The 14,935-nt window shown below is 39.1% G+C and overlaps 1 protein-coding gene across 4 annotated transcripts; it reads right to left on the bottom strand.

Annotated features, from left to right (window-relative positions):
- Positions 1 to 2,006: 2,006 nt before the first annotated feature.
- Positions 2,007 to 3,862, bottom strand: LOC137960121 (uncharacterized). Of its 4 annotated transcripts, none has more exons than XM_068807616.1 (2): positions 3,677 to 3,862; positions 2,007 to 3,018 (listed from the first exon to the last, which is right to left on the bottom strand). In XM_068807616.1, the coding sequence occupies exon 2, from the start codon at positions 3,008 to 3,010 to the stop codon at positions 2,309 to 2,311; it is 702 nt and encodes a 233-aa protein (XP_068663717.1). In that variant the 5' UTR covers positions 3,011 to 3,018; positions 3,677 to 3,862; the 3' UTR covers positions 2,007 to 2,308. The 4 variants fall into 4 exon arrangements, with proteins under 4 accessions (XP_068663717.1, XP_068663720.1, XP_068663718.1 ...); XM_068807619.1 differs by having other exon boundaries at positions 2,007 to 3,015; XM_068807617.1 differs by lacking the exon at positions 3,677 to 3,862 and adding an exon at positions 3,346 to 3,670.
- Between the last annotated feature and the right edge of the window lie 11,073 nt (positions 3,863 to 14,935).

Here is a 14,935-nt window from a genome sequence, read left to right as displayed (position 1 = left end):
TGAAGAGTGCTCGCCAGGAGCCAAGCGTGACGAGATCCAAGAGGGTCTGGATCTCGTGAAGCTGCGAAAGGACAAAGGAAAGAGGATAGTTCGGGGAAGCTTCCGGTGGGAGATCCATGATCGAGGCAGCGCCGATCTCGGCCTGTCAGACGTATAGGCGGTCTGTGTCGATTGTCCAACTATCGTGTTGACATCTTTGCGTGTGCACGGAATGCAACACGGCCATTGACACAGGGAACAAGCATCAATGACCGCATCGCATTCCATGCACACACAGAGACGTCGGCACAACAACAAGACAACCGACACAGATCGCCTCTACATCTGACAGGCCGAGATCGGCGCAACCTCGATCATGGATCTCCAACTGAAAGCTTCTCCGAACCATCCTCTTTCCTCTAGCCTTTCGCAGCCTCACAAGATCTAGATCTTCTAAGACCTCGCCGCGCTTGGCTCCTGGCCCACTCGTCGACAAAATCACTCTCAATCGCGGCTTCAACATCCTCTCCAAGCTCTACGAGCACCTCGTCTACCTCACCTTCAATGTCCTCGCCTTCGTCAAACTTCACAAGTACTCCGAGATCGTCGTCGAGCTCTCTTCCCTTGATTGCTTCGATCTCTCTTTTTGAGACTGGTGTTCGCTTAGGTTGAAGAGAAGCCTTCCCTCCAACAACTGTGGGTTTTAGATGCCTTTGCGGAAACTTGATACGAGGCACACACTTCAAAAGATGAGTTCCAACCATCTATTCTTCTTCCTTCCTTTCTCCATTGTCACTGCCTGCCCTAACAAGCATTCGCATTTCGCCTCTGATGCCCCGTAGGCTCCCGCAACAAGCTTCCATACCGCACATTGAGAAAGGGAACGAGGATGGACTATTTATTAGTAATGTAGCATTATGTACAAATCTGTGGGCCCTCATCATGGATGCTGGAACAAGGTTTTTTTTTTTTTTTTTTTTTTTAAGCACGATGATTGGCGAATAGAACAAGTGACCAACTATGCCCATTGCTTCAATGGCCTTCATCAATTGCAGATTATCTAAATCAAAAATTGGCAACGTATCTGACACCTTCCGATCCTTTTTTTACAGGGTCGATAGAGTAGAGCTTCATCTGAACGTAAGATTAAGAGAAGGGGAGCATCCAAAATCGGGACTGCAACAAGAAGCACGACACAAGGAGAAAATTCCCGAGAGAGAGAACAAGAATTTTTCTCTAGCAATCGACAACGAACGGATTATTCCCGCTCTGATACCATGTAAAAAAAATTAAGGAACTCACACCAACACTTCCCACCTTCCCCTATGCTTGGGGATTTTTTTTTTTTTTTTAAAAGCTCTTCATCTCTATACACCAATTCAGTTAAGTAATGGACATTATAATAAACCTTCGATTTTGATAGTTAATCAAATGGCCAAATTCTGAAAACTGCCACAACATTTGCTTATCCTTGCCAATTGCTGACAAATATGAATGCTCTAGTCCCCACCAATGAGGGGAAAAGATAAAAAAGATGAAAATCAAAATGGTCAATAAGATTACTGCATCCAGATCAAGGCCTGCCTTTTCTGCTGGTCATCTTTTGGTCACTAATTGTTCTATGAACCTTTACATAAAAAAAAACAGAATAATAACAGTAATGTACAACTTATAACAAGGCTACTAGTTTTAGACCAATTGCTACAAATATGCATCTTAAACAGATAATACAACAAGAATGCACCATTACAGAAACCGGGTACCAGCCATCAATGTGCCTTAGCAAAGAGAATAGACAAAAAAAACTCACATCAATACATGTTAATTTACAGTAGGAATGAAACAAGCTCACTCTGCCATGTATTGCAATAGCTTTGGGCATGAATTGGCAATGGAGCCAAGGATGCCTTAAGTGAGCTCTATGATTAGTTAGAAGCTTCCATAGGATTTCATTCATCAAGCACAACAAATTACAACCAATGTAAAACTTTTGTAGCGTTTGTAGCTGACAAATTATTGTACACCAAAGAGATTAGAAAGCAGATGAAGACCTTTTCTGTGTAAACTGAACATTGAAGAAATCAGAAAGAACATGAAGACCTTTTGTGTATGCACTTCTCATACTCTACACCCATAAAAATTAATCAACAACAAAACCTGCAATTCATCCACTCAAATCTTCTCAGGTTGGGAGAAAGCTTGTTTGTCTCTTGCCAAACCAAACTTCAAAGGTAGCAAGCCCAAAATCAAGCATTTTATTAGAAACAACATATCCATTGAGTTGAATTTTGCAAGACACTACATTCCACATTGAGGATATCTTTTACGTCTAAAAGTCTAGCCACTTTTTGTAATAAACACAATTTATGGGAGAAATAATACCATCAAGCGTACATTCATAAATGACTGGACAAACCCCACAAGGAATTGATGACAAAGCCCCAACCACCTCCTTCTTTTCTAAAGCCTGATAACATTTCCTTCCCAAAGGAATTGAAGAAAAATCTCCCATACCATTACTTGTCAACTGTTCGATCCATCCATCCAAAAGTAATACCTGAATAATCTCAGTAATTTGATTAATAGTACATTCAACCTTAAAGACACCAGACTTACGGATAGAATCTGATACCATCTCAGTGGTGGCAATCTTAAGTCTCTTAATATGGTTCAAACACTGAGTTTTGACAATATCTATAAAATCTGTATCAAGGTGTCCATCTGTATACCAGGGCCCACCTGTAATTTCAATCGAAGGTTCAAATTCCACAGCCATATAGTATTTCCGTGTCTTGCCCTGAATGTTCGTGACAAGTTTTATTAGGTTCTTAGCTTCAAGGGATGCTATGGACTTTTTAACCATGTTTTCTTGCATTCTAGATTCCCGTTTCAAATCAGCTAGCCAGATTCCTTGGTTTCCCTTGCTATGTATTAGATTGTAAAGTTTCTGATCAATGTCTGAGAGCACCGGAGAAGACTTTGTGTTTGGCCGACTGCGTTTGGCTGGTACATTTGTAGGTGTTCGACTCATAGCTACTACTACACACAGATGGAGATCACAAAGAATAAATTAGACAAATTAACAAAAGAAAGCACATCTCATCCAAAACTATACTAATCAAGTTTTACAAGATTGGAACTTCCATTTACACATACTGGAATTACATTAACCATTTTGGACATGAAATTAGAAATAGTAGCTACAGTCTAAAAAAGAAGACAAAAACAAGGTATCCAAGCTGATATAACCCCAAACTTATCCCATAATTTCATACATCACATCTCCAACTCTCCCAAAAAATAATAACAATAACAGTACAACAACGACAAGATTAATAAAATTGGAAGTAAGGGACAGAGACTTACCCTTGCAAATTTAAGCAAAAAGGGAAAAGAATTGTTATGAATCGCCGATGCTCAGACAGAAGATAAACTCGGTTACGAAGGGCGACAATAAATCGGAGAGAGAATGGGAGAGACTCCTCAATCAAGAAGCACAGTGCAAGGGCTGTTTTCGTTCTTGAGAGAGGAAACAACAAGGGCTAAAAACCTTCGATTCTTTTTTTTCTTTTTTTGAGAGGGGCGTGGCGCGATTCAAACTCGCGGCTTGATTCTTTCTCCAGCTCTCCCCAAAAATAATAACAATAACAGTACAACAACGACAAGATTAAGAAAATTGGAAGGGACAGAGACTTACCTTTGCAAATCTAAGCAAAATGGGAAAAGAATTGTTATGTATCACCGATGCTCAGACAGAAGATAAACTTAGTTACGAAGGGCGACAATAAATCGGAGAGAGAATGGGAGAGACTCCTCAATCAAGAAGCACAGTGCAAGGGCAGTTTTCGTTCTTGAGACGGGAAACAAAAAGGTCTAAAAACCCTCGATTCTTGCAGAGAGGATAGCTTCCCTAATTCAACCCCTTTTACCAATCTACTGGAAGCCAATCAGCTCCCAGTATTTTACCGCCAAATTGTTACAGCCAAAACACCGCCCGTCAAACTATTTCCGGTTCAACATGTTTAAGCCGGCCGGTCCACTTTCAAATTTACGTTGTAACAAAGGTTACGGTATAAAACTTATAAATAAAAAAATAAATTTAGCCCTATGATATTTGATGAAGGACCATGTTCGAAACCCAACTCAACCCTTCACAAATTTGTGTCATGGGTCGACTTGGCAAGTCCAAAAACCCTCTCAATTATATTACATGATTTTTTTTACTAAATTTTCTCTAATTCAATTATTCTACATTTTATTTTTTAAAATATTTATTTAAAATTTCTTAACAGGCACCTCAATGTGAGTTAGTAATCAAGGTTTCTATAACGTCTGTAACACCCCGATGTAACGCTTGTAATATTTCCAAAATACATTATACTATGCACGTTACACTTTATGTGATATCCAAGCGACTAAACATTTCTGCCAAAGTCCATTGTATATCAGACAACCAATATGTAACAGTGTTCCAACCAAACTCAATCACTAAATCCACCTTTGAGAACTAAACTATTTTTGGGAATAATAATTAATCAAATTCTCATTTTCTTTTCTTTTCTATGGGGTTCCAAATAGACCCTAAGAACACAAATTTGGGTAAAAAAAATAAAAGTTTCATCTGGGAAGAAAAGAATCCCATAATCAATATGCAGAGGAATGATAAACCCTCATAAAGCTCTAGTCTGCATTCTTAAAATCGATCGGAGGAACACAAAAAGAATATTGACACAAAAATACTTCAGCCCTCACACCTTGAATAATTGTTTCTTGTGTTAGTGAAGATTTTCTCAGGAGTTGCTCTATTTTGTTTCTCAATGATAACTCCAAACAGTATCCAAAGTTCACCAATGGTCAAATGTTCCGTTCAGGTGTATAAGACATGTTAAACATATGGATAATCTCATTTGACTTGCAAAATTCAGAGAATAACTCCTAACAATACTCTCCACCTTTGTCGGTGTACAATGTTTTGATCTTCCTTCCTGTGGCATTTTCTACCTCCAATTTGAAGGTTTTGAAATAATCTAAGGCCTCATTTTTTCTATGCAGTAAATATACTCTTCCATATCTTGAGAAATCATCTATAAATGTGATAAAATACGAATGACCATTACTAGTATTCACATTCATAGGTCCACATATATTAGAATGAATAATATCCAAAACATGAGAACTTCTTGAGCCTTTGGATAGAAAAGGTATCTTTGTCATTTTTCCATATATACAACACTCACAAATAGGAAAATCATTATGTGAAAGATTTTTAAATAATCTTTGTGTCACAAGTCTTGTAATTTTATCCTTGTTTATATGTCCTAGTCGTAAATGTCACAAATACAATTCATTTTTTTTAATATTTTAAGAAGTAGAAACATTGAACACCATATAGACCAGAATTTTGAAAACCTCTCAAAATAACTTTATCATCTTGTAACATCAGAAACTTTCCACTTCCAAAGTAAAATGTAAATCCAAGTTTCTCAAGACAAGATACAGATAATAGATTTCTTCTCATAGAAGGAGCATAAAGACAATCTTCTAAATAAAAAAACTTGTTATCAACAAGCTTTAGCGGGTAAGTTCCCACTCTTTCCACAATGGCGTTTTCATCATTTCCCATGTAAATAAAGCTTATTCTGTCTTCAATCTTTCTTAGCTCCTTGAAGCCCTGCAACTCATTCGATACATGAACAGTTGCACCAGAATCAGCCCACCAACTAAAAGGCTTGATATAAATAGTACAAGTTTAAAGAGATAATGACTCACTAGTGTTCTCCTATTGCCTTTCTTGTATGGTTTTGAAAGCTCTACAATACTTCTTTATATGTCCTGACTTATTACAAAAAAATAAACACATTGATTTGCATGTACTTCAACTCTTTGTTGATTGACCTTTTTGTCCTTGAAGTTTTGAAATCGAAAGTTATTTCCCTTCTTATTAAAATTCTTCTTCTTCGGCTTCAAAACTATGTTAGCACTAGGTGAAGGTTTATCTAAGTACTTGGATTGAGTCGTTCAGACTGCTGGTCGATCATATTAACCAAATCAAATATAGTCCACTTTGTCTTGGACAAAGAATAAAAATTTTGAATATATCTGAAGGATTTGGGTAAAGAGTTAATAAAGGTGACCATTTTAGTTTCTTCATCTATTGGTCTACCATGATATTGTAACTCATCTGCCATAGCAAGCATATCATTTACATGTTTTGTCACATCAGCATTTTTTGCACATTTGGCACGCGTAAACTTTTGCCTTAAATTATTGATGTGAGTAGACGACTTTTTACCATATTTAGCCTTAATCTGGTCAAGAATCTTTTTTTATAGTGGGGACATGAAAATAAATCATCAAGAGAGACTTACTTAGAGCCCCAAGAATATGTGACCTAGAAATTATACAAAGAAATAATTAAACAATAACTAAACCAATTAGAAAAGAATTATTTATAAAATATCAACATATAAATCTTCATACCTAAAGTCTTGGATCTCAAATAGCCAAATAAATTCCAAATAACATGAAAATTCCATTAAAAATAAAATTTTGGGTCAAAACAACTCTTAAAATGCATTCTGGCCCATTATATTGGCAAAACCCGATTGAATTGAAATAATAAGAATAAAGATAGCATATCTTTCATCTTGAATAATATAAATAAAACATACACAAGATAACCTTTGATAATTCATTTACAAATGATAAGCTTACTCCCATTCAACCAGACTAGTTGTGCAAATAGCCTTTGGCTCACTTCTTCTAGTTATAATTTCGTTTTTTTTTTTTTTTGTATCATCTTTTAGTTCTCTGCTTGGATTGAATTTTGGGGAAAACATCTCCTTCTCTAGCAATTTGAAGGCATTTAAGATACTAAAACAGCCAGCATAGTTTGACAATGGTATTTTAGAGGTTTTCGGGGGACTGCAGCTTTATATTTGGATTTCTCGTTTTCTTCCAAACTATTTTCTACCTCGAAAATTAGAAAATGGCCGTGTCAAGAACTTTAGTTTCAGTTAATAAAATGTGTGGCGCATTCAATTTCGATAATAACATCTATTTTGGAGTTCTGAGAATTTTATTGCTTGGCTGAAGAAGTTTTAGTGAAGTAGTTGCTTGCAACTAAGTTCAAATTGCATGTCCATCGTCAGAACTCATCTGAACGTTTAATTTACTTTTGCTGTCTCTGCTCCAGAAAGGCTTTAGACGAGGCTCTAAGTTTGAGATGATTTATCGTAAATGGAGTCTATATTTTGAGAAAAGGCACTATCGATTTTGAGCCTAATCGGCAACAGTACCTGATTAATGAATGAACAGCCGTTCAAGGTGTTACACGGCGGGGTGTCCGCCCTCATAGCGGAGTCACTGGCGAGCATGGGAGCCCACATGGCCCCTGGGTTCAAGCGAGTCGCCGGAGTCTAGCTGAGCATCAATCAAGTCAAGAGGGCCCAACTCGGAGACGAAGTCCCCGCGGAAGCAGAACCTGTCCACACCTCAGTTCACGTAAGTCAATTCTCTTTTTCTTTCTGTAAATTACATGGCAGAGAGGAAGCAAATGCCTAGATCTAATAAAAATAAATAAAAGATGTATACGAATAATACTTGAATCTGTCCTCACTTTTTGGTTGTAAATTTTGTCTAATCATTGCACCACCTGAACTCAAGACTCAACGGAGGGGAGCACCTCGGACAAGAATGACAAATTGATATCAAATAATAAACAGAACCCATTTGCCTAAAGTTACACACCCATATATCTAATAAATTGATAGATTTAGCTTCACCAAGTGGAGAAACATGATATCAAATAGCGTGGAGATTCTCAAATTGGAGAAATAACTGTTACTGCAAATTGTCAATCAACATCACCTACATAAAGAACAATACTACTATCTCTTAATAAGAGTCTCTATCTCCTACTATAAAATACAGAAAACCTTTATATAAAGGAGTGGAAATGGCAAGCCAAGGCAGAGAATGTTATTCTTGATCAGCTCAATGCTGGTCTAAACCTGAAATTGGACAGCTTGAAGATGCCATTTCAGATTCTCAGAATTGCCACACACATCTGGCTGCCTTAAGTCTCCAGTTACCAATTGTATTTCATCTTAAAGATGAAATAATATTGCAGAACTCAGAAGATTGGAGAAAAAACATCTCCTATAAATTAATTTCACAACTACCACACACTGCTTCCTCGGGCTGCCAAACATCACTTCCTATTAAAGAACAGTCCCACATGGATTAGTGAAAATAAATATGTTAAGTTTATTAGTAGGTAAAATGGCTAGTCATTTTGATATGGGCCTTGGATCCAACTTCACATAGTATCAGAGGGGGAATAACCCGTTCGTCGATGATTACCGAAGAGAAACTCCTAGGTTCGATGACGACACAGGGAGAAAATTCCCGTTCTTTCTCCCTGTGTCGTGCTTCCTGCTATAGACCCGATTTCGGAAGCTCCCCTTATCTTAATCTTACGTTCAGATGAAGTTCTACTACAGTAGACCCGATAGATCAGTTAGAAGCTTCCATAGGATTTCATTCATCAAGCACAACAGATTATAACCAATGCAAAACTTTGTAGCATTTGTAGCTGACAATTTACTGTACACCAAAGAGATTAAAAAGCAAATGAAAACCTTTTCTGTGTAAAATGAACACTGAAGAGATCAGAAATAACATGAAGACCTTTTGTGTGTGAATTTCTCATGCTCTACCCCCATAAAAATTAATCAAAAACAAAATCTACAAACCATCCACTCAAATCTTCCAAAGTTGGGAGAACGCCTGTTTGTCTCTAGTCAAACCAAACTTCAAAGGTAGCAGGCCCAAAATCAAACATTTTATTAGACACAACATATCCATTTGCCCAAAGAATGATAAATTGATATCAAATAATAAATTAAACCCATTTGCCCAAAGGTGACACACCTAGATATAGAATAAATTGATGGATTTGGTTTCACCAAGTGGAGAAACATAATATCTTTTGGTCACTAAATGTTCTATGATCCTTTACATAAAAAAAAATAGAATAATAACAGCAATGTACAGCTTATGACAAGGCTGCTAGTTTTAGACCTATTGCTACAAATATGCACCTTAAACAGATAATACGACAAGAATGTACCATTATAGAAACCGGATATCAGCCATCGGTGTGCCATAGCAAAGAGAATAGACAGAAAACACTCACATCAGTACATGTTACTTTACAGTAGGAATTAAACAAACTCACTTTGTCATGTATTGCAATAGCTTTGGGCATGAACCGGCAAGGAAGCCAAGGATGCTTTAAGTGAGCTCTATGATGAGTTAGAAGCTTCCATAGGATTTCATTCATCAAGCACAGCAGATTATAACCAATGCAAAACTTTTGTACCATTTGTAGCTGACAATTTACTATACACCGAAGAGATTAGAAAGCAGATAAAGACCTTTTCTATGTAAACTGAACACTGAAGAAACCAGAAAGAACATGAAGACCTTTTGTGGGTGAACTTCTCATGTTCTACCCCCATAAAAATTAATCAACAACAAAATCTGCAATCCATCCACTCAAATCTTCCCAGGTTGGGAGAAAGCTTGTATGTCTCTAGCCAAGCCAAACTTCAAAGGTAGCAGGCCCTAAATCAAGCATTTTATTAGAAACAACAAATCCATTTGCCCATTTGCCCAAATAATGATAAATTGATAAATTGATATCAAATAATAAACTGAACCCATTTGCCCAAAGGTGACACACCCAGATATATATAATAAATTGATGGAATTGGCTTCATCAAGTGGAGAAATATGATATCAAATAGCGTGGAGTTTATCAAATTGGAGAAACAACTACTATTGCAAATTGTCAACTAACATCACCTACATAAAGAGCAACACTACTATTCCTCAATAACAGTCTCATTTCCTACTATAAAATAAAGATAACCTCAATATAAAGGAGCGGAAATGGAAGGCCAAGGCAGAGACTGTTATTCTTGATCAGCTCTGTATTGTTAGCCTAAGCGAACACCAGTCTCAAAAAGAGAGATCGAAGCAATCAAGGGAAGAGAGCTCGGCGACCACCTAGGAGTACCCGTGAAGTTTGACAAGGGCGAGGACATTGACGGTGAGGTAGACGAGGTGCTCGTGGAGCTTGGAGAGGATGTCGAAGTCGTGGTTGAGTGTGATTTTGTTGACGAGCCCTCGCCAGGAGCCAAGCGCAACGAGGTCCTAGAGGGTCTGGATCTCGTGAGGCTGCGAAAACCCAGAGGAAAGAGGATAGTTTAGGGAAGCTTCCGATTGGAGATCCATGATCGAGGTTGCGCCGATCTCGGCCTGTCAGACGTAGAGGCGGTCCGTGTCGGTTGTCCTGCTATCGTGTCGACATCTCTGCATGTGCACGGCATGCAACACGGCCATTGACACAGGGGACAGGCATCAATGACCGCATCGCATTCCGTGCACACACAGAGATATCGGCACGACAACGGCACAAGCGACACGGACCGCCTCTACGTCTGACATGTCGAGATCGACACAGCCTCGATCATGGATCTCCAATCGGAAGCTTCTCCGAACCATCCACTTTCCTCTGGCCTTTCGCAGCCTCAAGAGATCCAGGCCCTCTAGGACCTCGCCAGGCTTGGTTCCTGGTGCACTCGTCGACAAAATCACTCTTAACCGCAACTTCAACATCCTCTCCAAGCTCCACGAGGACCTTGTCTACCTCACCTACAATGTCCTCGCCCTCGTCAAACTTCCCAGAGCTGCATCATCGCCGAACGGTGGAGTTTCTCTCCAGCAATCGACGATGAGCAGGTTATTCTTGCTCAGATACCATGTAAAAAAAAATTAAGGAACACTGACACTTCCCACCTTCCCCTATGCTTCGGGATTTTTTTTTTTTAAAAAAAACTCTTCATCTCTATACACCAGTTCAACTAAGTTATGGACATTATAGTAAACCTTCGATTTTGATACATATTCAATCAAATGGCTAAATTCTGAAAACTGCCACAACATTTGCTTATCCTTGCCAATTGTTGATAAATATGAATGCTCTGGTCTCCACCACCGAGGGGAAAAGATAAAAAAGATGAAAATCAAAATGGTCAATGACCGCATCGCATTCCGTGCACACAGAGATGTCGACACGACAACAGCACAACCGACACGGACCACCTCTACGTCTGACAAGCCGAGATCGGCACAGCCTCAATCATGGATCTCCAATCAGAAGCTTCTCCGAACCATCCTCTTTCCTCTGGCCTTTCGCAGCCTCAAGAGATCCAGACCCTCTAGGACCTCGCCAAGCTTGGTTCCTGGCGCATTGGTCGACAAAATCACTCTCAACCGCGGCTTCAACATCCTCTCCAAGCACCTTGTCTACCTCACCTGCAATGTCCTCGCCCTCGTCAAACTTCCCAGAGCTGCATCGTCGCCGAACGCAGGAGTTTTTCTCCAGCAATCGACGATGAGCGGGTTATTCTTGCTCAGATACCATGTAAAATAAAATTAAGGAACGCCGACGCTTCCCACCTTCCCCTATGCTTCGGGATTTTTTTAATAAAAAAACTCTTCATCTCTATACACCAGTTCAACTAAGTCATAGACATTATAGTAAACCTTCGATTTTGATAGTTATTTAATCAAATGGCCAAATTCTGAAAACTGCCACAACATTTGCTTATCCTTGCCAATTGTTGATAAATATGAATGCTCTGGTCCCCACCACCGAGGGGAAAAGATAAAAAAGATGAAAATCAAAATGCTTAACAGGATTACTGCACCCAGATCAAGGCCTACCTTTTCTACGGGCTATCTTTTGGTCACTAAATGTTCTATGATCCTTTACGTAAAAAAAAAAAATAGAATAATAACAACAATGTACAACTTATGACAAGGCTCCTAGTTTTAGACCTATTGCCACAAATATGCATCTTAAATAGATAATACAACAAGAATTCACCATTATAGAAACCGGGTACCAGCCATCGGTGTGCCATAGCAAAGAGAATAGACAGAAAATACTCACATCAGTACATGTTAATTTACAGTAGGAATTAAACAAACTCACTTTGTCATGTATTGCAATAGCTTTGGGCATGAACCGGCAAGGAAGCCAAGGATGCTTTAAGTGAACTCTATGATCAGTTAGAAGCTTCCATAAGATTTCATTCATCAAGCACAACAGATTATAACCAATGCAAAAATTTTGTAGCATTTGTACCTGACAATTTACTGTACACCGAAGAGATTAGAAAGCAGATAAAGACCCTTTCTATGTAAACTGAACACTAAATAGATCAGAAAGAACATGAAGACCTTTTGTGTGTGAACTTCTCATGCTCTACCCCCATAAAAATTAATCAACAACAAAATCTGCAATCCATCCACTCAAATCTTCCCAGATTGGGAGAAAGCCTGTATGTCTCTAGCCTAGCCAAACTTCAAAGGTAGCAGTGCCCTAAATCAAGCATTTTATTAGAAACAACAAATCCATTTGCCCATTTGCCCAAATAATGATAAATTGATAAATTGATATCAAATAATAAACTGAACCCATTTGCCCAAAGGTGACACACCCAGATATATATAATAAATTGATGGATTTGGCTTCATCAAGTGGAGAAACTTGATATCAAATAGCGTGGAGTTTATCAAATTGGAGAAACAACTACTACTGCAAATTGTCAACCAACATCACCTACATAAAGAGCAACACTACTATTCCTCAATAGCAGTCTCATCTCCTTGTATAAAATAAAGATAACCTCAATATGAAGGAGTGAAAATGGAAGGCCAAGGCAGAGACTGTTATTCTTGATCAGCTCTGCACTGTTAGCCTAAGCGAACACCAGTCTCAAAAAGAGAGATCGAAGCAATCAAGGGAAGAGAGCTCGGCGACCACCTTGAAGTACCCGTGAAGTTTGACAAGGGCGAGGACACCGAAGGTGAGGTAGACGAGGTGCTCGTGGAGCTTGGAGAGGATGTTGAAGTCGTGGTTGAGTGTGATTTTGTTGACGAGCGCTCGCCAGGAGCCAAACGCGACGAGGTCCTAGGGGGTCTGGATCTCGTGAGGCTGCGAAAGCCCAGAGGAAAGAGGATAGTTCGGGGAAGCTTCCGGTTGGATATCCATGATCGAGGTTGCGCCGATCTCGGCCTGTCAGACGTAGAGGCGGTCCGTGTCGGTTGTCCTGCTGTCGTGTCGACATCTCTGCGTGTGCACGGAATGCAACACGGCCATTGACAAAGGGGACAAGCATCAATGACCGCATTGTATTCCGTGCACACACAGAGATGTCGACACGACAACAGCACAACCGACACAGACCGCCTCTATGTCTGACAGGCCGAGGTCGGCACAACCTCGATCATGGATCTCCAATCGGAAGCTTCTCTGAACCATCCTCTTTCCTCTGGCCTTTCGCAGCCTCAAGAGATCTAGACCCTCTAGGACCTCGCCACGCTTGGTTCCTGGCGCACTCATCGACAAAATCACTCTCAACAGCGGCTTTAACATCCTCTCCAAGCTCCACGAGCACCTTGTCTACCTCACCTGCAATGTCCTCGCCCTCGTCAAACTTCCCAGAGTTGCATCGTCGTCGAACGCAAGAGTTTTTCTCCAGCAATCGACGATGAACGGGTTATTCTTGCTTAGATACCATGTAAAATAAAATTAAGGAACGCCGACGCTTCCCACCTTCCCCTATGCTTCGGGATTTTTTTAATAAAAAAACTCTTCATCTCTATACACCAGTTCAACTAAGTCATGGACATTATAGTAAACCTTCGATTTTGATAGTTATTCAATCAAATGGCCAAATTCTGAAAACTGCCACAACATTTGCTTATCCTTGCCAATTGTTGATAAATATGAATGCTCTGGTCCCCACCACCGAGGGGAAAAGATAAAAAAGATGAAAATCAAAATGATCAACATGATTACTACACCCAGATCAAGGCCTACCTTTTCTACAGGCTATCTTTTGGTCACTAAATGTTCTATGATCCTTTACATAAAAAAAAAACAGAATAATGACATCAATGTATAGGTTATGACAAGGCTCCTAGTTTTAGACCTATTGCTACAAATATGCATCTTAAATAGATAATACAACAAGAATGCACCATTATAGAAACCAGGTACCAGCCATCCGTGTGCCATAGCAAAGAGAATAAACAGAAAGCACTCACATCAGTACTTGTTAATTTACAATAGGAATTAAACAAACTCACTCTGTCATGTATTGCAATAGCTTTGGGCATGAACCGGCAAGGAAGCCAAGGATGCTTTAAGTGAGCTCTATGATCAGTTAGAAGCTTCCATAGGATTTCATTCATCAAGCACAGCAGATTATAACCAATGCAAAACTTTTGTACCGTTTGTAGCTGACAATTTACTGTACACCGAAGAGATTAGAAAACAGATAAAGACCCTTTCTATGTAAACTGAACACTGAAGAGATCAGAAAGAAGTTGAAGACCTTTTGTGTGTGAACTTCTCATGCTCTACCCCCATAAAAATTAATCAACAACAAAATCTACAATCCATCCACTCAAATTTTCCCAGGTTGGGAGAAAGCCTGTATGTCTCTAGCCTAGCCAAACTTCAAAGGTAGCAGGCCCTAAATCAAGCATTTTATTAGAAACAACAAATCCATTTGCCCATTTGCCCAAATAATGATAAATTGATAAATTGATATCAAATAATAAACTGAACCCATTTGCCCAAAGGTGACACAACCAGATATATATAATAAATTGATGGATTTGGCTTCATCAAGTGGAGAAACTTGATATCAAATAGCGTGGAGTTTATCAAATTGGAGAAACAACTACTACTGCAAATTGTCAACCAACATCACCTACATAAATAGCAACACTACTATTCCTCAATAGCAGTCTCATCTCCTACTATAAAATAAAGATAACCTCAATATAAAGGAGTGGAAATGGAAGGCCA

The sequence above is a fragment of the Aristolochia californica genome, unplaced genomic scaffold (assembly GCF_029961685.1).
Source record: "Aristolochia californica isolate CCGP_79_NKW_82.1479 unplaced genomic scaffold, dmAriCali1.0.hap1 SCAF_3, whole genome shotgun sequence".
Lineage (NCBI taxonomy): Eukaryota > Viridiplantae > Streptophyta > Magnoliopsida > Piperales > Aristolochiaceae > Aristolochia > Aristolochia californica.
This window is presented reverse-complemented; position numbering and strand designations above follow the sequence as displayed.